This window comes from Corella eumyota, chromosome 1 (assembly GCF_963082875.1).
Source record: "Corella eumyota chromosome 1, kaCorEumy4.1, whole genome shotgun sequence".
NCBI lineage: Eukaryota > Metazoa > Chordata > Ascidiacea > Phlebobranchia > Corellidae > Corella > Corella eumyota.
Genome location: NC_137490.1, coordinates 14044436 through 14072012, shown reverse-complemented (window position 1 = coordinate 14072012; position 27577 = coordinate 14044436). Strand labels below are relative to the sequence as shown.

Below are 27577 nucleotides of genomic sequence, written 5' to 3'. Positions count from 1 at the left end.
AATGAAAACCAAAATAAAAATTACCTTAAACTTTTGTTTTACTGAAAATTTTCGCGAAATGTTTTATCTTGAATGTTAGTTAGGCCAATGCGCGTGTAATAAAATACGAAATTTTAGGTTTTGAGATTTCATAAATTTTTAATAAAAGTTTCATAACTTTTATGAATACAAATATTTTCGAAAAATATTTTGTAAACACGGTAATTGGCCCTGTGCGGTTCTAACACAACAATTATTTTTCGATTTAAAACTTTTTATTTTTTTTTTAAATTTGTATGCAATATCATTGGCCAAAAATATCACGTGACCTAATTAAACCCAAAATAAAAATTACCTTAAACTTTTGTTTTACTGAAAATTTTCGCGAAATGTTTTATCTTGAATGTTAGTTAGGCCAATGCGCGTGTAATAAAATACAAAATTTTAGGTTTTGAGATTTCATAAATTTTTAATAAAAGTATCATAAATTTTATGAATATTAATATTTTCGAAAAATATTATGTAAACACGGTAATTGGACCTGTGCGGTTCTAACACAACAGTTATTTTTCGATTTAAAATTTTTTATTTTTTTTCAAAAAATTTGTATGCAATATCATTGGCCAAAAATATCACGTGACCTAATTAAAACCAAAATGAAAATTACCTCAAACTTTTGTTTTACTAAAAATTTTCGCAAAATGTTTTATCCTGAATGTTAGTTAGGCCAATGCGCGTCTAATAAAATACAAAATTTTAGGTTTTGAGATTTCATAAATTTTTAATAAAAGTTTCATAATTTTTATGAATATTAATATTTTCGAAAAATATTTTGTAAACACGGTAATTGGACCTGTGCGGTTCTAACACAACAATTATTTTTCGATTTAAAATTTTTTATTTTTTAAAAAAAAATTTGTATGCAATATCATTGGCCAAAAATATCACGTGACCTAATGAAAACCAAAATGAAAATTACCTCAAACTTTTGTTTTACTGAAAATTTTCGCGAAATGTTTTATCTTGAATGTTAGTTAGGCCAATGCGCGTCTAATAAAATACAAAATTTTAGGTTTTGAGATTTCATAAATTTTTAATAAAAGTTTCATAATTTTTATGAATATTAATATTTTCGAAAAATATTTTGTAAACACGGTAATTGGACCTGTGCGGTTCTAACACAACAATTATTTTTCAATTTAAAATTTTTTATTTTTTTTCAAAAAATTTGTATGCAATATCATTGGCCAAAAATATCACGTGACCTAATTAAACCCAAAATAAAAATTACCTCAAACTTTTGTTTTACTGAAAATATTCGCGAAATGTTTAATCTTAAATGTTAGTTAGGCCAATGCGCGTCTAATTAAATATAAAAATTTAAGTTTTGAGATTTTGTCAATTTTTAATAAAAGTGTCATAAATTTTATGAATATTAATATTTTCGAAAAATATTATGTAAACATTATAATAAGACCTACGGTTCTAACAGAACAATTATTTTTTGATTTAAAAGGTTTTTTTTTAATTTGTATGCAATATTATTGGCCAAAAATATCACGTTAAACCCAAGAAATTTTCGAAAACAATTAAAAAAGCAAAAATAAGAGTATTTTTTTATTTCACGTACATAGAATCGTTCGCGTGACCTTTTGACCTATTAAAACTGTATACTTAGCTCGACCAATGATCATACAAGGGTTGTATGATCATTGGCTCGACCAAAAAAAAATTTTTGTCGCAAAACTTAAAATTTTATAGTTAATTTGAATTGTAATGACGTTACTAAGATTCAAGATAAAGAAAGTTTTTCAAAAAGTCAAAAGAACAAAAATTTAAGCACTTTTTTCTTTGCCTATTCATAACATAAATTTTTTTTATATTACAGGTAGTGACTATAGCTATGCGTGAAAAAAAAAATGAAAAAAAAATTATTTTCAATGGGGAAGCTGGGTTTCGAACCTTTGACTTTGCTACTTACAACGTATGGCATTATGCGTTGAGCTACCGGACTCAATATATAAGCGTTACTTATTTATATACATATGTTTGCAAGAGACTTTTGATAATAAAAAAATATTATGATCAATTTTATTAAACAAAAATGATTTTATAAAGTTGGACAACCGATGTTGTTATGTGTTGTAATGATCAATACTGCCTGTAAAACAAAAATATATTTAATAAAATATTACATAACGTAATTTGAAAACTTAAATTACACGCGATATATGAATATAAACTGTATACGTAATTTAAAAATGATGTAATTTTTGTTCTGTTCAATATTTTTTGAATTTTTTTTATCTTAGGTGTTCTTTTGAGTGTTTTAACATAAATATAATCTCAAGTTAAAGTAACGACATCTGTAGGAAAGCGCTTAGCATCTCCATCAATTCCAATGCCAAGGCTTTCCTAGCCTTAAACCAGGCTTGATGCTGGTTCGCGACAAACGACAAGAAAACCGTATGGCCTGTTGGTGGCCTTGGACAATAAAATACAGCGTTGGCCACTGGGGTACCAAAAACAGAACATTATTAACCAGAATCAACTGATATTGATTCAACAGACAAAAGAAATACGTAAGAAACCCATTTTCACAGGCGCAATAATAACTTTCGTTCGGCGAACCGAAACAGTGCAAACTCGCTACCATCCCGTGCGGTTTAAACACAGTACAAAAAACTTATTGATATGAAAAAACTCATAGAGACTGTATTTATGTATATTTAAATATATACAGGTTATAAAGGGGACAAACAAATTAACCCCTTTATTCAAGGACAAGTCTAACGCCCATAAGGCAGTTAGACGCTCTAAATTTATTTGTTATTATATTGAACATGGTCCAATTGTATATTTTTCGCGTGCCCTTGTAAAACATTGTCGCTATTTGTTATGTAGAGCCAGTGGAAGCTGTGCCTAATTTCCTGTTCAGTCGTACTGTATTATTCTATAGATTTCATAGAATAAGGGTTAATAGTGTAACCCTTTTGATGTAAAAATGTGGATTGACAGTTGTCCGTTTTTGTGTTTTTCCTGCGCGATTTTATTTTCTGACAGTTAGTATATTTTTTTGGTATCTTAAACACACCTATTTTTACTTTGCCAAGTTTTAATTTAGAATTAGTTAACAGTTAAATATTATTATAAAGGATGTAGTCGATATACGAAAGACGTTTTTTTTTGTGTGTAATGTACTCGTAATTATGTTTATCGCTATGTATGTAACCTAGAAACCAGATTTTTGTAGTGTGTACGTTTTGTATATGTGTAATGTAACTTTCGGGATTATTATGTGATAAACGTGCTTGATTAATAAATAGATGTTGTCTGTAGATTCGGTTTGCTATTTTTGACCATTTCTAACGGGTTTTAAACCCTATTTTAGACATTAGAGACTTATACTTTATACGTTATTGCCATATTATTTGGATAAGAGCACCCTTAGGAGTCGATACTTTTTACGATTAGATTTTTCTTGACCTCAGTCCCTACAGATATCGTGAGTTCCCGACAGTGATTAAAATTAAATATACGGTTTGTAGGGCCTGTTTAATTGTGATAATGCGACCTTCCGATTTGTGAGTCTGTTTACCTTAGTTTTCGTTTTGTGTTATCGCATTTAGAGTAGATGGGAGTTCAGTTTTAAGTAGAGCAGTACAGAGAGTTTTATTTTAGTTGATAAGTTTTAATTATATTGTTTTGTGTAGTACCTATTATCACAGAAGAACTTTGGTGAGTATTCCGTACAGTTATACGATTTTAATTTTTATTGTGTTCGTACATAATTTGCGCGTGTTTGTGTTTTTCTTATTCACCTTTAGCTGAGATATGTAAAACCAGTCATTCCACATTTGAACAAGCATTATTTAGTTATAGAAATCAGGACCACTTAATTTTTCCCGGAACTGACACCCGATTTTTTAATCTATGCCCCGGCTACCCGATACTCCACACAGACATTTTTACGTTCCATTTTGCCTTCCCTTATTTTTAATGATGGGAATTTATGGTTTAAAGTGATACCCAGGCTTTTGTAGAAGCAAGAATTGTAGAAAGCCGTCTACGCCTTTATATCAAACGGTGAAGTGTGTGAACTTCACACGAGATGAGATAACCTTGAGTCTCATCCGGCACCTTTTCTTTTAAAAGTTGCCGACTAAAATTACCCTTGTTCTCGAGCAACGCGACGACATGTTGCTTGTAACACTCGCGGACACCGCGTCTGATTCCCACAGTGGGAAAATTAAGTGATCCCGGGCCCGGGACGACAAGTCACAGACGCCCTGAAGATAGTCAGGCGCTGATAAACGAAGTATTAGGCGAGAAAATCGCTAGTTTAACCCAAGAGGTGAGGCAAATAGTGCCTCGAAATACTAATGGCTTGGTACAGTCACGCCCTCTTAGTTACCGCAAGCAAAACGCCCAGAGAAATGCTGGTACGCCTTAAGTAGCAGCCCGGCCTTTACCTCAAAGGCGACATAACAGTTCAGGATATTGTTATGCCCACTATCGTTATGGTGACAACGCTTACAGTTGTACCCCACCCTGTAGCTACCTATCAAAAAACTTTCGAGATCCCATGATTCGCAAGTGAGTCATGGGGCCATAAAATCAGTCTTACATTACCAAGATGTAAACCATATCAATAACACCCTTTTATATGTGTTCAATTTTAATTTTTATCGTTACTTTCTTATTGACTCCGGCTCCAATCACAATTTAATGCCTAAACCTTTTGGGCGACAGAACTCTATCATCCAATATCTTTCAGCAGAAAACGGGACCCCCATCCCCGTTTATGGAAAACAAGATTTGACCCTTGACTTTGGTATGACTGTAAACTTTACAGCCGAGTTTCTTTATACTTCTATAGACACTCACATTATAGGTAGCTACTTTTTGTTCGAACACTCTTTAGCTATAGACTTTCGTAATAAACGATTAACTCATACTCTTTCGCAACAATCTTGCGAACTCTTTAACTCTTCACTTTCCAACCCAGGGCGAAAAGCCCTTACTGGTCAGGAACGAGTTAAAGCTGTACCGAACCCAGTACACCCGGTGCATTCTTTACGGGACACAGATGGAAGAAGGACCGACAAACTACCGACCACAGAGGAAAGCCGGTCTGAGAATTTTGTCACTATGGACACATTTGAGAAATGTGAGGAGCTAGCGGATGAGACGTCATCTTCTTTTTCTCACATCCCAAATTCCTCTCATGTTATAGTACCGCAATTTTCATCAGGGGTACCACGGGTAAGTTCCTCGATACCATGGACCGACAACGTACGTGTAAACGCGGATTCGTTTCAAACCACACGTCTCCCTGCAAACAATGCTAAGAAAACCCCCCCAAACCCAATAAGAAGTCTACGGATTCAAACCAGCCCTCAGTTCGTCCCGTCTCATTCAAATTCGACAGACATTTCCTATCCAGAAATTAGCGTTTATTTGAGCAAAATCGCAGACGATTTTCCTTGTCTATTGCAAAAAGAGTTTCGTAAAGGTTATTTATTGCACAATTTTTCGCATAAGATTGACACAAGGACATCGTTACCTGTGAATTGTAAAGCCCGCAGGCTTTCCCCAGAGAACTATAAAATAGTTGAGAAACAGCTCAACGAAATGCTCGATGCTCGACCAGGGCATTATAAGACTATCGTGTTCGGATTATTCAAGTTCTTTACATTTAGTAGAGAAGAAAGACAAAACACTCAGACTAGTCTGTGATTACCGAGCTTTAAATCGTGTATACAAAAGAGACTCATTTAAAATGCCTAATATACAGGATTTTACTGCTGAATTGGCAGGCATGACCAGTTTTTGTTCGATTTAACTAATGCCTACTATAACGCAGCCGTGCACCCGGACGATATACATAAAACATGTATACGGACGAATATAATGACTTTTGAGTATTTGGTGTTACCCTTTGGTTTATGTAAGAGTGCTGCTATTTTTAAAACTTATGTTTTATGTATTAAAAATGTGTTTGTGTGTATTGACGACATTTAGATCAAAGCCATCTGAGTTTTCCCAAACGAGGCAATCAAAGTAGGACAACTGCACAAAAAACAACTTCATTTTTATGTCGGTAACATTATTTAAAAATTTTAAGTATGAGAGATTATTTTCTTTTCGTTAAAGTACTTGATCAGTTTGTATTTTTTTTAGAATTATTTGTTAGTATATGCTAAGGCCCACATCACTAAGATGAGGCCGACACTTAACCACATTGTTTATAAAAATTTTAGATTGCACAACTACACCACGGCTTCAACATCGTACGATAACGACCAAGAGTTCACTTTCGGAGACATAAATAGTTTGGCAGAACAGATATCGAGATCAACTATAACGAACGAACAATTTTGTTTAATTTGATGGCCTTATCAAGTCCAAATCCCTTAAAGAAATATCTTTTATTACTAAACCCATAGTTTTTGCTTTACCTTTTATTAACTACTGATTATCCCAGTTCTAGGACCTAGTTTAACCGTGTACTCCTCGAGGTACTACTTTACTACTTTTAGAACCATATTACAGAGGCGAGCTCAACGTTAAACAACAGAGGCAAGAACCAACCACTAGATGACCCAGCTCAAAATTAGGAGACACCTTTTTAAGCAAGGGGAGGATTGATTATGTTTTTATATTTTGTGTCGTAAAACGTCTACCAGACTTTCAATGTAGAATTAATGTAAAAATGTTGCCTTTGATATAATAATTGTAATGTATACTTACGTCCCTTTGCCAATGTTAATTTTATGTCAGTTTATGTTTAACTATTTCAATATAATAACGACAATTTCATCATTTACTGTTCTGATCCTTGAACTGTTTTGCAGTAACCTCAATTCTCTTCTGACGGGTGGTAGTGTATGTTAAATATTAGTTTTTGTGTGTATAATATATATAAATGCTTGTTTGTTTATTCGAAGATATGTAATATTCTTAGTTAATGTTTATGCATATCTTTTTTTATTTATAAAAATTTATGTTAAAAATAATCAAATAATTTCGAACCATATTTTATTTATCAAATAAATCTAGTTATAGTTCGTGTTGCGATGTTATATATTGCAGAATTTGAATTGCGTCAAGTTACCAATATGGTCAACACAGAACTTTTAATTCGATAAATTCCCATGTTAAGTCCATTTATATGAAAAACCAATTTCTATTTTCCATTAACTTTAAATGCAATTTTACACTCAGTTGGACACCATTAGCCGCCTTTGTGCGTTTCTTTTTTGTATCGCCTTATCGCCTGGTCATTTAAGTTTTTTCCTTTTTTCAACGTTCTTAGTAAGTCACGTGATTTGTGTTTCGCCTTTTTTATGTTATATTTTTCGTGTGGTAACTTGGAATGATTTCGGAATTATATTTTTAGTACGTCATATATTTTAGAATACGATTCGCCCTGTTCTAACAATCATAAAGGGTCTTTAGTTAGTTTTTGTTAAAAGTAATATCGATTTGTAAGTGTTAAGCCATTATTGTTTTTGTTAATTGTTTTTCTTGTGTACTGAATTTGAATACATTGTAGAGTATTTCAATTGTTGTTTCAGTCGAGTTAGACAGTTGCAATTCTGGGCCCATTATCGGGAATATTTTTATATTAACTGGGATCAATCTGTGATCAAGGGGCGTATTTTATTCTCCGATCAACCTATTGTTGGTCACGTGGGGTAAGGTTAGATAAACCCTACATCCCATGTTTAGATATATACTGTCTTGGCTATTGGGTTAGTACTCAAGCTAGCGACCTCAAGGTTGTTAATTCGAATTCGAGCATCGGCAGCTCTAAAAAGTTTTAATTTAGTAAACTGATTTGCTTTAATGTTAGAAATGGTAATTATAAACTGTCTGATAGCTGACTAGTTTTGTCCAATAAGTCTTAACATAACTAAGATACATTGCAAATAAGTTTGTAAAAATATTAAGTCTTATTTGACGAAATTAGTAAACATTTTTTAACTTATGATTTTACACAAAATTTGCTGTTTAAATTAAATGTTTAAAAAATGATTTAAAAAATTAAATTTTTTTTCAATATTTCTTCTGAATATTAATATGACGTTGACGTCATACGACCGTTAGAAAACGCTATTATAAATCCGTTACAACTTTTGTTTTACTTTAAATTTTTCAAATTTCTTTATTTTGGATCTTAGTTATGTTAATACGAATCGATTAAAATGATTATTTTTTAATTTAGGATTTTACACAAAATTTAGTAAAAGTGTCATAACTTTTATAAATATCAATAATTTGAAAAAATAGTTTGAAATTATATTGATTTGACTAGTGCAGTTTAAAAAAACTATTAAAAAAATAATGTAAAACTTTGAAATGTTTTTTAAATTTTTTTTTACTGAATATTTTTATGAGAGAGTGCAATTATAAATTCGTTATAACTTTTGTTCTACTTGAAATTTCTTTATCTTGGATCTTAGTTATGTTAATACAAATCGATTAAAAATTAGCAATAAAATTACCAAATTAAAAATTAGCAATATTGATATGATGATGCCATCATGCGACCGTCGGATCACGTTTTTTGTAAAACTTAACCACAAAAGCTTATTTATAATTTATTTTTGTTATTTATAGTAATTAGTTATTTATTAAATCAAAAGCTAATATATAGTTTTTTCTGGGCATTAAAACATAAGATTTTGTATTTAATAATTTTATTTAAATTTTAGTCATTAAACTTTAAATGCGGTTTAGGTGAATTGGGTTGTTGTTTATATAAGTATAAATTCCTAGGTTGAAAAAATTTAACGGATTTGTTAATGATGTTTTGGAACAATCAGAACTGGCATTTTAGCATGGTGCAACACGTAGTCGCTAACAGAACCCAGAATGGTACGTCTAATTGCACCGAGACCACGTGATCCCATTACAATTATGTTGCACTCTTCTTTGTGCGAAATCTGAACAATTGCTTCACCAGGATTACCGTCATAACTTTCAAATGTTAACTTGCTTCTTAACTGTAACAAAAGATGAGTATATATTAGTTTAAAATATAATTATAAAAATCAAGGACGAGTTAATTTTTTTTGAATTTAAATTAGATTAGGTTTAACTCATTATGTACTTAAATTGCTCTTATCGTTAATAATTTATACTAACAACTACAACAATTGCCAACATCGTGACCAGGGCAAAAATTACCCTTGGATCGAATGCTTACATTTTCTTCTGAGCATTTTAAAGCAAACTTGTTCTTAAGTTCTTCTTGTTTTTTTAAATTTGCTTGTAAAATCTGTGAAATCTCATCACTTGGAAAAACAGCTCCCTCTTGAACACAAATGTAAAAAAGTCACTAGGAGCATAACAATTTATAACGCTTAACAATAATTTATTTTAAATATAAATAAAATAATAACGCACAGCTAAAAACATGCCAAAATAAACATTACATCGGTATAGGTAAAATCTATATCCAAAAATAAATTTATAAATAAAGAACAAGAGGGTTACAATAGGCGGAAATGTCATCTACAGTTTGAGTCATTTTTAAGCTGTTTACCTACTTATTAAGTAAGGTTAGCCAAGACTAGTAATACCATAATTTTACGCACCATTAAATATAAAGTAAAGCAGCTTATTTAACCTTTATTTGTTTTAACTTACCGGTAAAGCTTAAAGTTGGAATTTGCGGGAGTTCACCCGCATGTGCCACTACGACAGTATTTCCTAATTTGTGAACGTTTTTAAAATACCCTGTTGAAAACATAAATATCTTTGTTAAAGTCAAACCATTTGTTTAAATATAACCGAAGCTAAAAAGTCAATGGTTCGGCAGGAGTAAATACGCATAAACGTACTTACATTCAACGGAAACAGTACTTACATTCAAAGGCATGTTCTGCTGTTTTACTACCATCTACTGCGATAAGAACCTTCATGTTGACTTATTTTACCTGTATTAAACTTATACAAACACCAGTAAAATGCCTGGAGACAAAATTAGATAAACGATATTATTACGTATATAATGTTTCTAAAAACTGAATACCTTGTTGGTCTTAACTACTACCATTATTAACAGCCTAAAAAACTTTTTTTGGTTACGTTTTCTCAGGTTAATTAATGCAACAACATTTAACACGGACTTCAAAACATTAAAACATACCGCAAAATGCTTACTATTGCGCTAATTCAACTGATACGTTACGCTCAATTAACTGCAACGACCGCTACATAGAAAAAGGAGGTTTATAGGTTATTCTAGTTAATAATTGATAAAAACGTCCTTTGGCGAAAATTATTGTACGTTTAAATAATTGCGGTCAGAGAGAAACAAATACTAACTTTGCTTTTAATACATGTACTCCTAACACATTTCTAAACGCTTGTCGTAGACGTAGTTGTGTTACTACACAATGTTTTAGTACGCCGACAGCAATAAGTCAATGTCGGTTTATTGACTTCCTAAATCGCATGTTATTAAAACAACGTAAAACAAACAATGTTTGTACTAAGATTATGAAAAAGGCAATTTATCCCGCCAACAATATAAAGTTCAAATGTGCAGTGCAAACAAATTTAAAACTTAAAATGCAATTTAAGGTTTGGGGTGTAAAATAAAATTAAGTAAATAAAAAAAATGAGTGGCATTTTACTAACCGTTAAGTAATAAAAATGAGTGGCATTTTACTAACTGTAAAAAAAATCAAACTATTTTCACCAAATAGTGCGTTTTATAAAGCAAAACAAAATCGTTTATATATATATGTATATATTTTATTAAAAACAGTGTACGCGTTTGCTCTAAAATCTAGCTATAATTCGCAGCAATAAACTCAACAAAAACAGCTTTTAAATATTTTAAATATAAAAATAAACTATAATAAAGGTATAACATAAAATATAAAAAAAATCACAGCAAAGATTAAAAAAGTGCAGAAAATAAAACAAAACATTGAAAAACAAAACAAAAAACTTTACTTCTTTTTCTTCCCGGCACTCTTTTTTCCTTTTGGGTCAGGACTAACCGGCTCGGATGTTGCAAGCTCTTGCGCTTCCTTTTCTTCATCTCGGAGTCTCTTTTCCTCCAGAAGAGATTTACGGTAAGCTTCGCGAGGTTTTAACAACTCTGCACGAGCCTTGTCTAAGGCATACTTAAAACAAAAAAAAATTATTTAATATTGAAGAATTCTTAACATTTTGCGCTTGAATAAATATTTTTATTACTTGTAGGGCTTGACAAGTTTCAAGCTGTTGTTCTTTTAGTGCAAGTCGGTAAATTCTGTTTTCTTCTTGAAACGCAAGAGATCTTTCCCTCTTTTTCGCATAAGCTTCCCTTTTTTCTTTTTGTTCATTCTCTTCCATAACTGCTAGAACGCTGGGCTCAACATATTCAGGCTTGACATCACTTTGATTTACAGGCCTGTAAAACATTGTATAAATTTATCAGAGTAAAACCAATTCGCAAATAAATAGCAAAAAAAACTTAAAAATTAACTAATATAGTATCTTTGTAATACAATATACCTCAAAAAAGGAGTAACGTCAAATTTTTTTAAATTGTTTTTCTTAGCAGGGGGAGGTGGTGGTTTCCAAGTCAAAATTTCATCATCGGGTTCTGGGCTGACCAAAGTGGGTTCCACTATTTAACATTTTAAATAAATTTCTTAATATTTGATAAAACAATTTATTTCTATATTGTTTTGATTTATAGTCAAAGATAAATATATACTGAAATTTAAATGAAACAAAACAATTGATAAAACTGTTAATTAATGCGGGTAGGTGTACAATATTAAAAAGTCTAAATAAATAAATGATAAAATATGTAAATGAAAATTTAAAAGAGTACTAGTGATGTGTTTAAAAAAAGTGTGATGATGTGCTAATACTATTACTTACATGCTATGTACATGTTTAAAATATAAATAAATAAATCAATCTGTAACAAAAACATGCTTAAAATCATCAATTTGGATATGGTTACAAATTTTATATCGTTATTCAAATTATTCACGAATTATCAAGCTAATTTATAAATAATTGTTCCTATAAAATATAGGATATGAAAATAATTCAAAGTATAAGCCATTCACATGCTTAAGCCTTAATTTTAAAAAAAAAGTCATACCTTCTGGTTTTACTTCCTCTTCATTTTCTTTATCTGTTGATTCAGTTTTAACAACGTTTTTGTTAAGGTATGACAATCGTGATTGCATTGCCTAAAACAAAATTATCCAAGAATAATAAACAATGATTTTTTTTATAATTTATATCTACTTAAATGTACAGTTAAATATCTTAAAACCTTAATTGCACGTCCAGGCTCGGCTGCCTCCCATGCTTGCTTCATTGCTCGAATTTCATCTTGACGCTGTACATCTTTCTTTATCTCAACCTCATCAGCTTTGTCCATATCACTTACAAACCTCAGTGTCCAGAAAGCTTTTGATCCATCATATGTATTCTAGGAAAAATTTTGTCAATAAACAACATCACACATTAACTAGATTTTTACAAATCCCAAATTTATAAGATGTTGTTTTTAGTTATAGCAATAGACTATAAGCCCTATGATATTTAAGCCATTATTCGTAACAAAATATATACCTGTGAAGCAGGCCTTGAAGTTGCATCCTTGTCATGCGACTTCTTGTCTTTTCCTTTATCCCCTCCTTTGCCTCCTTTTTTTGACTTATCAGCAGTTCCTGTCTTTGCCCCCCCTCCAGATTGTCTGTCACTACCCTTGTTGGCGGCAGAACCAACCCGATCTTTTTGCCCTGTATTAAAATTGGGGTAGGATCGGGAAAATAATGCTGATTTTTGCTGATTAGATTTTTTTTCAATTGAGCTTGAAGCTCTTAAAATGCCAACTACTCTACTCATAGCAGCGGCACTTTTACGGTTAGTCAAAGATTGTCGTTCTTTCAAATTAACATGAATTACTGGTGGTTCTTTTGTATAAATTATTTACATGCGTCATATTTTTATTACCAAATTATTATTTATATTATTTTAATAATAATTTTTAAATCATAATTAAATTTAAGAACATGCAAATTAAATTTAAGAACATTAATTGTTTTGATAATTATGTTTTAGGTAAAGAAATTATAATAGTTTAGTTGTTAAATTTTCATTAGTTGAAATAATTTTTTTTTTCCATGACAAATCACAAATTGGGAATAGAGAATAGATAAACAATTAGTTTAAAACAGAAAACTCAAGGTACATTTAACCTAAAAACAATAAAGTCAAATTAATGTTGGACAACCACAAAGCCAATTAATTAAAATAAATAAATCCTTCAGTAAATTTTAAATTAAATTTATGTAAAAAAAATGTATCTGGCAAAAACAGGTTTCTAAAAAAAAATAGGAATCAGGGACATTGTTAAAAAATAAACCTACAAGCTTAAATAAAATCCAAAACTTCAAACAAACACACACACATAAAAAAATACCTGAGAAGGCCTTCAAATCCTCACTCTCTAAATCTTTTAGTTTTTGAACAAATGCCCATTGACTTTCACTTAATGGCCAGCTTTTTTGTTCTACAATTGCTTGAATCGTGTAATTGTGAATCTGCAAATGTTAAAGCAAATTTTTTATCAAGTCATTTTATGTTATCAACTAGTTATATTTCTTGGATGTACGATAAAAATAAATTTAATTGCTTTGCTATAAATATTGGGGTTTTTAATTTGTTCCCTCAAAAGTATAGTATGGTTAAATGTTAACAGAAATACAAACTAACCACATAGTTTCCTTCATCAGAAACTGCAGTAGGATCTTCCAAGGGCTTTAAATCCACCACTCCTTTAGATTTCTTTAACAATATTCAGTGTTTTTATTGTTGAAAACAACAAAACTATTACCAATTTAAATTAAATATTTAAATTTGGTTAAATTAAATAACCAAACCAAGTTATCTGATTCCCATAAAAAACAGCGGTATCAATTTAGTAGAAAATACAGGATTAAGAGAAGTGGTAAATACATAAAAACGAACACTTACAGGTGAGTTCTTTCCTTCTTTTGTACTTTTAGCTGACGAGTTTCTCTTCTTCCCTGAATTTCCCTGAACACTTTGTTTACTTCCTTGCATTGCAGGTGGTTTATCTTGATTAGCTACAATTAACATTTGTCAAAACATTACAACATGTTTTAAGTTTATTTTGGTTTATACAAAATTTAATTTTATTCAAAAAAGAGTAACCTATCGTTTAATGCAAAAAAAATTGAGATTTTTAACTTAATCTGCTTTTAAATGATATTTTAATATCTTAAGCACTTACACAATCTACTGGATGTCCTATCTCCATCTTGTTTGCTATTTGATAGGAAGCAGAATGCTGGAATTACGCAATGACCTTTTCCTCTGGTTGAAATTATTTCTTCATTGTTGTCCAATATCTTGTACACAAAATTAAAAATTTTATGAACATAATTATATAAAATAATATATAATATAAACAGTATAAAATAGTATCAATATAAACCTAGAACCAAATAATAAAACTTATTAAAAACCAAAATTATACGTTTTTGGTAATTCTGGCACATTTCATGATTGATTTATTTTATTTTCAACAAAAAATACCTGCAGCTTAATGTAAACATCTGATTTTGAGGTTTCCAGTTGAATGCTTGCAATATGGTTCAAAGTTGTTTTAACATGATACCTAGTTTGCAAAAAATACAAAATTATCACCAATGCAAGCCTGTTATATACCATTTATTAAAACTAATACACAAGTTTATTTTTTAAGGAGGCCACTTTAATTTTTTTTTTTTAAACAATAATTATTTTCAAAAATGGTCCTACCTAAGCAAAATGTGTTGATTATTAGGAACATAATAATCTCGAATTTCCTTCACAGTAAACTGAGCATTAATCTGCCCACTGGGTGGGGCTGGAAGTGGATTAGTTGATCCGATAAGTCGCATCCTCCACTTTCCTGATGGAAGAGGATAGTCGAGTGTTCGAGCTTCTGCAAGAAAAGTGTATCCTCTCTGGGGAAAAAAAATTGCACTTTGAAAAATTTTATTTACAATTAGATATTTTTTTTTAAGTTAGCTGAGTTAAACCTAGAAAATAATATTTTCTTTTACAAATTTTTGACTCAAAAAACTTCAAAAATTATGTTACCAAGTTTGGATAGACCAATATAATTTTTTATATAAAAACCTTAGGTTGATATTATATATATATTTTAAATAGTGTTTTAAATTGTTATTAATATTAGTTGGTTCAATTGTTTTTCAAACTTAACAATACATGATATATAATGATTCACAAGCTTTAATGTAATTTAAAACTTTAAAAACCTGGTTTTTCTGGTAAACATGAGGTGCAACTTTCTGAAACACAGTTTTGATTTCCTCTCCATTGTCATTGTTAATAACTCTCAAGATACAAGTAGGAATTGGTCCATACAATTTTGGAACACATAACATTTCTTCTTCAACATAAAACACCTCTCTAAATTAAAACAGTGACTTAATGATATTCTCAAATGCATGATGATAGAATAAATTTAATAAAAGTAATTAAATCAAGAGATGCACAATAATAACATTGATAACAAATTGAATTAAAACACTAAAATGACATTTTTTATATATTTTATTCACTCTTATAACATTTTTTTTAAATTTAGCTTATTTAGTTTTTCAACAAAGTTAACCTTACCTGAACACCACAAACCAAGTTTTAGGGTTTTGGTCAGGAAATGTTCCCTGATAATCAACAAAACAAATTTTATTCCATTCATCTGTGTCAAGTGAATATTTGTACAACAAAGATGGATCCTCCTTGAGCATTGACCTATAGCACATTTATTTATTATTATTCATTTAATCAATATATAATAGGAAGATTAAAATACACGAAAAAGTATGACATTTTTTTAATTTAAAAAAAGGTAATTTTATAACCATCTTATAACAATATTTCTAGTCATTTCATTTAGTGCAAATGGTTTGTGTTGGTTTAACATACAATCAAACTTTTACTATTAGCACAGTAACTAAAACAACACTTGGTTGATATAATGTAACATTTGCTATTATACTTATTTTACTAAAACAACCTCAAAAGTTGACAGGCATAAGATTGTTTGTTGGTTTGTATTGTTGTGAGTGCATTGTTCATGATTTCTTTTACGGTTAAATGCTCAGAAGATTCCCGGACATTGACAGCTCGCGATATTTTTCTCACATAAGTTCCTCGCCAGTTCTTCTGGATACAATGTGCAGCATTGTGCTCTGTTGCAGTCACATTTCGATTTACCCACTGTTCAGGTACATCATTGGGATCTAAAAAGTAATTGCCAAAAAATGTAAAAAAAATGAATAAATCAAAATAAAAGAAAACTATAATTGTTAAAAGTACTATAAAATATACAATCAAATAACACAAACATTTAAATACATGCATACCACAATTAAAAAGGAGATGTTTTAACAAAATGACACAATACTTTAAATAAGTAAATAAATTCACCTTTGTTAGTAGTTTTATTAACAGTGTGATCAAAGTGGCCTCCAAACATTAAAGCACAACATGAAAACTCGAAGGCTGGCTCCCTATTTTCTGTCATCAAATTTTGCATCAAGCGATAAAATGCGGTATTCCACACCTAAATGTTTTGTTTATGTTAATGTGTATAACAGTCTTATAAGTTTAAATGTTGAAACTTTTGGTTGCATTAAAATAAAATTTACTTTTTACAAAAAGAAATAAATAGTTAGAATGGTTTAATTAAGAAATTTTTTTTTCTAATAAACGCTGTATTGGATAAATATTACAATGACTTTCATGCCTTAGACACTATCAAAAATATTAAGTAAAAAGGGTGAAAAAATATGTTAGAACGGTGGTAAAACATTCTTTTTACCTTGTAATGTCTCAACATATCGTTTTTAGTTTTAGGTTTAAAAGTCATGTGAGCTTTATGTAAACTCATCATAGCTTTCTTGTATTCCTCTCTGTCTCCCAAATTGTTGATACAACCAATCAGTGATTCCATGATATCATTTGCTACCTTCACAAACCTTAAACTTTCCTGCAGAATAACATATTTAAAACATAGAAATGAATGTCAACAAAATTACTTTTTACATGCAATTAAATGAAGAATTAAAAAAGGTTAACAGATAGGTTAGATACTATTAAATCTTCACAGATAGGTTAAAAGTTAACAGATAAGTTAGATACTATTATCTTCTGTAGAAAAATAATGTTTTAATAATACTACAAAATGTTTATGTAGGTATTCACAAACATATATACTTGACAAAATTAACATGAAACGGTTTTTGATACCACATTAAAAAAAAAAAAATTAAAAAATTACTTCTTGCAAAGGAACCATAACAGCATCTTCATCACCATAAACAAATTTAGTACTGGAACAAATTTGGATATGGTGGCCAAGTGGTGAGTTAAAGATAAATCGAAGAACATGCCGACCAGGTGGAAGAGTTAAACAAGCAGCTCTGGAACCTGTAATGTAGTATTTATGAAAATATCCTATTAAAAAAAAGTGTATTAAAGATTTCAATGATTCAATTTTTTTTAAAAACACTGGTTTTAAGGCAATAGTCTTTAAATTTTGATGTCAAGATAAATATCTTTAAAAATTAAACCAAAATTATATTTATTTTTATTGTGACTAATTTAATATAACATTTTAAAGAAAACTTTTAATCAAGCATTTGACAGCCTAATAGTTTAAAACTTAAAAATTAGCAATAAAAGTCTTAATTACCAGTTGTTCTTATCCTAAGCACAGGTTGACCAGTGGCCACAGTTTTCCAAGAATAAAGTTCAGCAACAAGTAATCCTGAACTTATCGTATTTACTCCTTCTGGTTTTGTGCTTGCAACTGCAGATAAATTAACATTTTTTAAATTATTTTTGAGAGGATTTTATGCATATGAATATAATACCTAATCTCTAGTAATTTTAAAAATAAATTCTGTTGCATTTTTTCCATCTTATTACCTTCTGAAGCACCAGCCACTGATTCCTTATCAGAAATCCTTTTTTCTTCAAGTCCAGCCCATCTTGGTAAAACTGAATAATTTACAACAATTTCACTGTCCTCAATGTTGTCAATAAACAAAAAACTTGGATTTCTTTCTTCTGCTGGAAAACCCTGTGTCAAAAACAGCAACTTTTTTGTTGTTCCAAAAAAATAATATTTTTTTAAGGGTTGTTTTAAAATCACAAAAAGGTAAATTTTGTATTGAAACTCAACTTTTAATAACATTTTTTGACAAGGGCAATTTATTAAAACTCTTTTATTAAAACATCATAAAATAAGAAACTAAAAGAATTTTTAAATTTTACCTCATAAGATTTAGGAGTTACTGGACTAACTGCAGGCTTCAGGTTGGTCGCAGAAGTATTTTCCTTAACATTCGCTGATCTAAACATACCAACATTTTAATTAAAATTTTAAACAAACTCAGTGACATGTTTAGGTAATTACTTTATAAAATATTTAATTAAATACAGTTAAGTTTTATAAAAATACCCCTTTTTAGTAGAAGGAGCTGCAGTAGCTGGCATTGCTGCTTGCTTAAATTCCAAAGCAGAGCCAAGATTTGGGTAAGTTGCTGTTTTATGAAACACAACTAGAGTTCTAGAGTTTAAAAGCAATTAAAGCAATTATAAAATAACATTTTTGTTAGAATCAACTAAATATCAAAACCTTAAGCTATGAAAATCAAAACTACTAATTGCCAAAAAAAGAAAACTGATTTTTCCTACTTAAAGCTTTTCCAGAAATCATCAAAATCCACCCATGTCGATTTATTCACGTTATTGGTGTGTTCCTTAATAAATAACAAATATTGTGATCAAGTAATTTTATAAACATACAGTGCCTTATGTTTAGCTTTGATGTCGTGCCTGTTTATTTACCTTTCAAATTGTCAAAAAATAGTATTAGTTTTGCTTAACTTTAATTAGGTCAAGATAGTATTTAAATTATTTGCAATTTACAAATCTATAGTTTTAAATTACAAGGTTCTGTAATATTTAAGGAATACAAAAATATTTTAAACATCGCTAAAAAATTTACTGGTGTGCTTTCTTCTTCTTCAGCTTCATCTGGTTGTGGTCCAGTGTCACTGTTGTTATTACTTCCATTTGTTTCACCATCTAAATGTTAGGCTTAATTTAAATTACAAATACCAAATTAATATATGCCAATGGAGAATTTAAACAATATTTACAGTATTGTTTTAAAAACCATAATAATTTTTTTTTTAAATCACCAAATCTTTTGTCTTGGAATAAAAAACAGATGCAATAAAGTTTAACAAAAATGTATATTCAATTTTTCAATTTAACAAACTTTAGACAAAACCCAAACATAAATTAAACTTTTATTTATCGAGTCAAACCTTTCAAACTGCTTTGTGGACTATGAGTTGAAGAACTATTCATTCTGCTTTCGGTGAGATTAACATCTGGAGATTTAGTTTTATTTGATAACTTGCTTTTTTCTCGTGGTTTGCTGTAAATATATTCAAGTTACCTTGTTTTGAAAAAAAAGCTTTGTTAATGTCATTCAAATACATTGAATAAGCATTACATTGAAACATGTTTTATAAAATAATTTAGAAAAATTAATTTAGTTTTACATTTTGCATAAAAAATCAAGTCCATAAAAAGTCTCACTTTATTTAACACACAGTTTTACAATTAAAAAAATATTATAAAATCACCTTGGAGTATCTTTCATATCCTCGTCTTCATTTAAAGGAGCATTAATAGAAACCCTGGAGCGAGGTCGTGAGGGTGAAAGGTCAACAGTCAAAGGTGAGATTCGATGACCAATATAGGGTGAGTTGATCTCCAACCACTGATCAGGTTTGGGGGGCACTGGTTCACCTAAAATATTTTAGGAATATATTTTAAAGCCATTGGTACAGAAACAATTTACCTATAATTAAACTTCACGAATAATCATAACTAATCTCATATTTAAACAAGTTTTGTTGTTGTGAAAAGCACAAAAAAAATTTCGTTTTAATATAAGTAAATTTTTTTGTTTGTTTTTGCTTTATTATTAGTCAAATAATTTAAAATTTTTTTATTTACAATGTGACAATAACTTAATTTATAAAATAATTACGTTGAGGTTGATCATGGGGAGTAACTCTCTTCTTCCGAGGTCGAATTAGTTTCCATCTTGGAATCTCAGGAACAGGAGTCGGAGGAATCAATGGGCAAGATCGAGTCTGACTGATCCGAATTGGATGAGGTTGCAAATGAGACAACCCTAGTGTTCGAAGTTTTTCACTTGCATCAGCCTGGTAAACATTTTAAAAACAACTTTAAAAATAAAATTATTATTTATACCGTTCATTTTCAATGTCTTCAGTATAACAGAAAGGAATCTGAATACATTTTACACACAGATAGATCAATACCTTCTTGGTAAAGCATTGCAGCCTTACCACTATCACAGTTTATAATGCTGGTTTTTAATAAAAAATATTTCAATTTTTTTTTGTCTATTGATTTGAGATGCTATGTCTTTGTTCATTTCTAACAAATCCTATTTTTGTTAAATGATAACTTTTAAATTTAGATTTTGAATTTTTTTTATAACACTTACCATTTCTTTAATTACCGACATTGGAGCAGGAGAATTTGAGATTGGACTAAAAGTAGCAAATACAACCACTTCAGGGTTTTCAGGTAACACAGGAGCAATATCTTCCAATGCACCCTTATCTGACCACAATGAAACATTTTTATTTAATGCAAGACAAAAATAATGGTTAACCTGTTGTTTATAAGCAAATTAGTGCTATGTTTATAATGTCAAAAAATCTGTGTAAACAAATAAAAAAAAAAGTTATTATAAAAAAGTTATTATTTTAATTAACATAAAAAAATCTCCAAAATTATTTTTGAATTGCAAAAATAAATTGCAAACAAATTGCAAACAATTGCAAACAAATTTAAAATGTTAATTAATGTAGTGGTTAGACAAAAAATCCACTTAAAGCAGGGTGTTAGTTTTCACAGCACAACATCGCGGCAGAGTTGTCATCAGACAAATTACTTACTCCCTGATGCTGAATGTGCTGCGGAAACAGGTCGCGCTGAGTGAGGAGAAGACTTACTTTTATCTTTATCTTCTTTTTTCTTCATACTGTCTTTCCCAGTCTTACCTTCTGTGCAAATTGAGTTATGAGTAAATATATCAAAAAAATTATTTAAAAAAATTAGTTATTTCAACAGAATAAATTACCTTTACCGCTTCCCTTCTCCTTATGGTGTGTACTGGTTCCTTGATCAGGTTTTTGGGTGTTTGATTCATGTCTTACCTTTTTAGAGGAATTTGCAGATGCCGCTGGAGGTATAGGTTGACCCTCCCTAAACACAATATTTAAATTTTATATCAGAAAAGTATTTTTTTACACTACCCTAGCCATTTGTTTAGACTGAAGTAAATATTGAAATTTGCTAATTTAGTACAACAAAAATATGAAGGCTAAACAAATTAATTTTTAAACACAAGCTAAAATGAAGTTTCAATTTACTACAAGTAAGCAGTTTTAAAAATAACTTACAAGGTTGGTGATTTTTCTTCTGAAAGTTTCCACTCCGGTAAAATTTTCTTGAGTAAATTCCAAACCTTTTTTGCATGATCATACCTATATTATTTAAGTCTTGTTTAATTACATGCCATAAAAAAAAACATAAAACTTTAAATATTGAACAGCTACTTATGCAAAACTATAAATTAACACACTGAAATAAATATTCCCGAAAATTTGTCCAATATATTAAATTTTTTAATTTTGTTGTTTAAATCTTTTTCACTTACTTTAGTGGAATAAGTTCTGGTAGCCATCCAGTTAAACAATGAATAACAAAGAAGTCTCCAACTTCCTTGGCATTGTTACCAGTATCATAACTTAAACAACAGTTTTATGTTATTGATTTTTAATAACAACCCTTCTCTTTTTAAATTTAAATTACTATTAAATAAAAAAAGGCTACAACTTTTTTCAAATAGAATTAGAATCCCACTTTAAATACTTTAATTACCTTAAATTGAAAATTTAATAAATTTGTTAAACCAATCTAAAACCATGATTGTCTTTTACCACAAAGGTAAGAGTATTCAAGAAGACAAAAACTTAACAAAACAATTTAAACAATTATTTACTCGATAGCAGCGATCTTAATTAATGCTTTAGCCAACAACATGGGCCACAACTCATGTTCGACAGTTGTTGCTGGAAGTAAAAGACAACCTTCCGCATCAAATGGCATCTGATCATCAACAACGATTTTTCGCCAACAACCCTGTTAAACAATCAAACATAAAGATTAAACTGATAAGTCACAATATTATACAATGATGCAACAATAAATTTATTTAAATAAAAAACAAAAATAAAAAATAACTTTTAATTTGCCTTAGATGTAAGAAGGCCAAATATCAAAATAATCTAAAAACATTTTTTTTTGCAAACAATATCTGATTTACACATACAATTATTCTCTTAAATAAATTTAAAAAATGTTTTACCATCCAAAATAGTCGTACAACATATTTTCCATATGGGTTATACTGGGCAATATGGTCTTTGCCAGTTTTGCACAGTGAATAAATATGATCCCATGGCTTCCATCCAACATCTTCACTTAAATCTGGAGTTGATCTAGGTGTAATATATTGATTTAATTAAACAAAACCTTTAAAACATTTACATAAAAATTAAAAAAAAACATCAAAAACAAAATCATTTAAATTCCAAATAATTATTTTTTTTCTATTTTAATTGTCTATTTTAAGGTGTAAAAACCAAAAATACCTTGGGTTTTTTGAGGCAAAGCTTACTTGAGAAGGTTTATTACCTCCCATGGACCAAAGTGAATTAATTTGACTCAAAATTGTTCTCATAACCTAAAGAAAAATTTGTTGCAAGGTGATTATCACGCTTTTCTATTAAAACATAAAATAAAATTTGTATATTTTTGTAATGGTTTTAAGCTTACCTCACTGTGACAAAGGTGGTCATTGCCAGTAACAAGATCAAAATAAGTTTCATTTTCCACAACGAAAGGTTGTTTTCCCTCCAAATAATCCTAAATATTAAAATTATTGATTTTAAAGGCTTGTATGTATACTTAAAATTAATATCCATTATTATTTGGGTTTGGTGACCATGCCATAACATACTTGAAATTTTTATGTAAACATTAATACTTTTGGCATGTTTTAAATCATTAAATGGATTTTGTCATTTTTTCCTGTCGCATTGTTGTAATATTAATTGTATATCGTATTTATTATTTACTTTTATGAATGTGCGAAAAACCAAAATAAAAAAAAATAAAAATTATGTTTACCTAAAATTAATAAATTTTAAATAATGTGATATTATAATGGATAAGGTAACTTGACTATAGCCTAATAATTTAAATAAAATATTGACTTAAAAAAGTAAAAATTATTGCTTTAAAATGAAAGTTGCCTATATGTTATACACAATATTTTGGGAAAAAAATACTTGTGGTCTTCTCCAGCTGTCAACAAGAATTGAAGCCGGAAGTTCAATTCTTCCTTCGGGATCCTCAAAAAATTGTAAACTTGGACTCTTTCCTTTCTCCTTTCCTTTAACTGCATCCTTTACAATTAGGTTTTTAGATTATTTAAAAATAAGTCCTACAAAACTGTAATGTTGGTATAACAAACCCCAATTTTATAAAATTGGTCCATTAGCTTTTTTTTTCTAAAGATTTTAATAATTTTTTTTATTTACCCATTTTTCAGCGTTGATATCATTGTCATTAAATTCCGGCCATATTGGATAAGATCTTGCTTTACTCTTGCTGTCCACAGATGCTACACTTCCAACTAGAGATGCAGCTCTAAAAATATTTAATAAAGTTTTTATATTACTTTTTAAACTTAAAAGCATTCCGTCTTATCATTTTTTACTTTTAATTCCAACTTTAATTTAACTATAAACATTATAACCTTAAAAGCAATAGTTTACTTGTAAATTAAATTATATTATTTAATAAGTTAAACTGCAAATTAATAATTCTTTAAAAAAAGGGTTATTGTCTCTTGAAAAAATACCAAAATGTTATAAGAATGTTAAGCCAACAAAACAAATCTATGTTTCAAGATTAAATTAACAAATAAACAAAAACACAATTTTACAAGTTATAGGTCTAAATCTACCTATCATCCTCATCAAGGGAAGCAAGATTGCTATTACTTAAAGTCATTCTGCGCTTATCGGCTTTATTATTCATTCTGCTTAATGGCAAAGAACCAGCAAAAGTCACTCGCCGTTGGCGACTATATGCAACATCATTCTCTCCATTTAATGGTTTCATTTTTATTATATTAATTAATTTTTGACCAAATTAATTTTAAACTAATATTGTGTGAAAAATTTTAACTAACATTCACTTGAACAACTTTTTCTAAAATGTTAACTATAAATTCCTGGGAATTTTTTTCTTATCAATTACAATACATAACCACTTAAAATAAGCTCAGAACAATGGTATGATTAAAAGTAGTAAAAACTTTTCCCAGAAAATATAATAAGACCAATCCTGTATTGTTCAAAATAAGCCTAATGTTTATTTTGAACTAAAAACACAGAGATGCTTGAACTAAATTTTCTTTCAACAAAAAATATCATTTTTTAAGTATTTTGTAACACTAATCCGATTACATATAAACTGGATGTCAAGTGCTGAATTCTAAATATTTTCTAAACTATGTTTTTTTAACACAACAGTAGCATCAAAGAAGGTTTGCTGGCCTTACTTGAATACACATGGCCCCTGCATAAACCCTAGTTCTAAAGTTCTCTTAGCATAAAATTTTATTTTATCGCAATCTAAAATCTTGATTTAATATTTCCCTCCTTCTTGAATAATAACAACGTACACAGGTTTGAGAAACTCGTTTATTTAGTATCCACATAAATAGAAACTGAAATTAAAACACTGAATTGGTCCATTGATTTGTTAAATAAACAAACTGTTGGCAAGGTATTATTTGTTTTGCTATTAGTTGCTGTCAATTATTAATAAATTGTACATTGGGTTGATAAACCAGTAGTTCTCACAATATAATCTTTATTCGAGTGACTTAGTTACCGGTAGCTTGTGAAATAAAGGGAATGGTTAAATAGTTATATAGTTAACTACATCAATTTACAGAATAGCTTAGTTCAAAATAATTGTACAAGATTGATAACTTAATTAACATAGAAACGAATTTTAATAAACTAATAATTTTATAAAAAATAAAATATATAAATTAAATTTTTACAAAAAAAAACAATGTTAGTAGAAAAGTCAAATTAACAATAACACAGTTAGGTATCAGTAATAAAACAATACAAAAAAAAACAGAATTAATTACCAGAAAATATCATGTTAGCTAGCATCAAGCTGACTCACCTCTTAGTTTTACCAGGATTTTCGGTCATCTTTAGTTTCTTGAATAACTATCAAGTTTAAACAAAAGTTTATTTTATTAAAATTTAGTTGGTGAATTAGCGAAGCAATTCGAAATGTCTGCCTTTTTTCTGAACTAACTAAACTTTGTCTCTTTTGATAAAAGAAAGTCTTGAGTAAACAAAACTTGAGACTCTTTTAAATTAATGCTGAAGTTGTTTTCTGTTTTTTAAGTCCTTGCTTTAAAAGTGTATTGTGCTATAAGTTTTTTTAAAACTACCAGGCAAATGCTTTTCAAGTTAAAAAATAGCAATGTTCAGATGCGCTGGTGCAAACAAAAATATAATAAAAAAAATGCTGACCGCTGATAGTTAGCAAATTATTGATTGTTTTACTGGATTAGGTATTATACCATACATAATTATAAAACTTGCATGAGACAAATGCATATTCTTTAAAAAAAAAAAAACTAAATAAATACCTTTAAGTTCCTATGGACAATTACAATCAGAATATTATGATTATGTATTAGATATAAAATTTATTGTTTTTTGTAGACTACAGTTTATATATCTCATTTAGCACTGTCATTTAATTTACTAGATAAATAGTAGTTTTAAAATCAGTAAACTATGCGCTTGATTTTTTGAATAGATTCTTTATTATAAGGAGCTAAAATTCTAATCTGTAACAATTGTTAAAAAATCTTTAGATTGGGCTTTTAAAAAGTTAAAACACTTACGGTATTTGTACTGAATTAAGTTCACTTTTCATTGCTCCTGATGTAATTCGATTAGTTGATTCTTTCTTTTTTCCTGCTTTGGACATTAGGTTATCTCAAAGTAGAAAAACCGGATCTCTATTAATTTCGCACGCCCGAATTTAACAAGGCGTTATGACCTAAGTATGGCAATTGTTCAACTAGACATTAAAAATTAGTTGAAATATGTTTTAATGAGTATAACTTAGTCTGCTTTACGAGTTAGATGTGTTAATGGGTAAACTGAATATGTGAGGGTTAGGGTAAGGGTTTAATTTATGCAACCTCTTTGTTTAATTACATGTGCCGTATTTCGGTTACACACCCTGTTTATGTAGGGCGTGCGAAACTAATAGAGATCCGAAAAACCAATCTTTGTTCAAACAAGATGGCTATTTTATTAACACAACTAACTTTCTTTTTTAGTCTAAGCCTAATGACAGAAAGTAATAAGTTAAAAAATAATGACTTATAGAAAATACTTTTTACCAGTCTGCTAGTGTAAAATATACATCAACAAACCCAGCTGTTATTTTAGAGTTAGGTAGTTAGGATAGAAATTAATTATAAATGCTACCGCAAGCTGATTCTTAGAAAGTTAGGGTAAAATTTAATCTAAAAATTTTATATCAGTTGGTCATTAGTTTTTAAATGTTCCCTTATAAAAGCATTACTCTAAAAGAATTAAAACGATGATTAAAAAAATAAAGTTAACAGTGTTGAGGCAGAAAGCAATGCAAAATATAGGTTTTAGGGTCGACTACTTAAACCTCTTCTACGCTCTCATTAACTTTAAAAAAGTAATTACAAGTTTCTATGACAATATAGTAAAAAAACGACATCTTGGGAAAATTCTAAATCTTATGATTATTTATCCTCATGCTTGAACTTTTATTTTCCAAAAAACACTATAATCAAATAAAAAATATTAACCAAAAAATGTAATAAAATGTGAGAATTAAAAATTTGTGCACTTAAAGCAGTACTAAATTTTAAATATAATATTTGACGGGTAACGATATTTACGAGTCGAAGCAAAATTAAATTAAACTTACTTTGAATTTGACAATTTCCGATTTATGGTTTCCATAAGTGATTCAGGTCCTTCACCTGTCACATTTCTTGACCATGTCACGTGACTCTTTTTTGTCACATTAGACCGGATGCTAGAGGCAACTGAAGGTGAGCGAGAAGCAGATTTTGAGTTACTTGCATTACTCAAAAGTTTACCTTTTCTTCTTTGCTGAGACATTTGTGTTTAATTTATAACTTACGCAACAAATGCTTTTTTTCACCTTTTTAATAATTGATTAAAGTAAATGTGCTAAATTAAAATTTACTGTAAAAAAGAGTATTGAAATTTACAAAAAA

General features: G+C 29.3%; 2 protein-coding genes across 2 annotated transcripts; both read right to left on the bottom strand.

Annotated features, from left to right (window-relative positions):
• Positions 1-8440: 8440 nt before the first annotated feature.
• Positions 8441-9961, bottom strand: LOC145759978 (universal stress protein YxiE-like). Its single transcript, XM_082573839.1, has 4 exons — positions 9857-9961; positions 9637-9726; positions 9194-9300; positions 8441-8990 (listed from the first exon to the last, which is right to left on the bottom strand). Exons 1-4 carry the CDS (start codon positions 9909-9911, stop codon positions 8787-8789), a joined length of 456 nt encoding a protein of 151 aa, XP_082429965.1. The 5' UTR covers positions 9912-9961; the 3' UTR covers positions 8441-8786.
• A 651-nt stretch (positions 9962-10612) lies between these two features.
• On the bottom strand, positions 10613-26661 carry LOC145753997 (androglobin-like). The gene is made up of 39 exons (XM_082570546.1): positions 26189-26661; positions 23781-23889; positions 23529-23645; positions 23014-23103; positions 22830-22921; positions 22544-22676; positions 22178-22317; positions 21833-21922; positions 21576-21659; positions 21254-21378; positions 21069-21176; positions 20612-20730; positions 20126-20303; positions 19716-19881; positions 19392-19504; positions 19067-19146; positions 18754-18818; positions 18518-18625; positions 18331-18409; positions 17983-18136; positions 17747-17863; positions 17333-17481; positions 16874-17041; positions 16480-16615; positions 16067-16292; positions 15667-15801; positions 15303-15456; positions 14800-14987; positions 14575-14656; positions 14270-14387; positions 13990-14102; positions 13729-13800; positions 13436-13556; positions 12583-12752; positions 12281-12439; positions 12104-12194; positions 11500-11614; positions 11200-11395; positions 10613-11126 (listed from the first exon to the last, which is right to left on the bottom strand). Exons 1-39 carry the CDS (start codon positions 26272-26274, stop codon positions 10950-10952), a joined length of 4923 nt encoding a protein of 1640 aa, XP_082426672.1. The 5' UTR covers positions 26275-26661; the 3' UTR covers positions 10613-10949.
• Between the last annotated feature and the right edge of the window lie 916 nt (positions 26662-27577).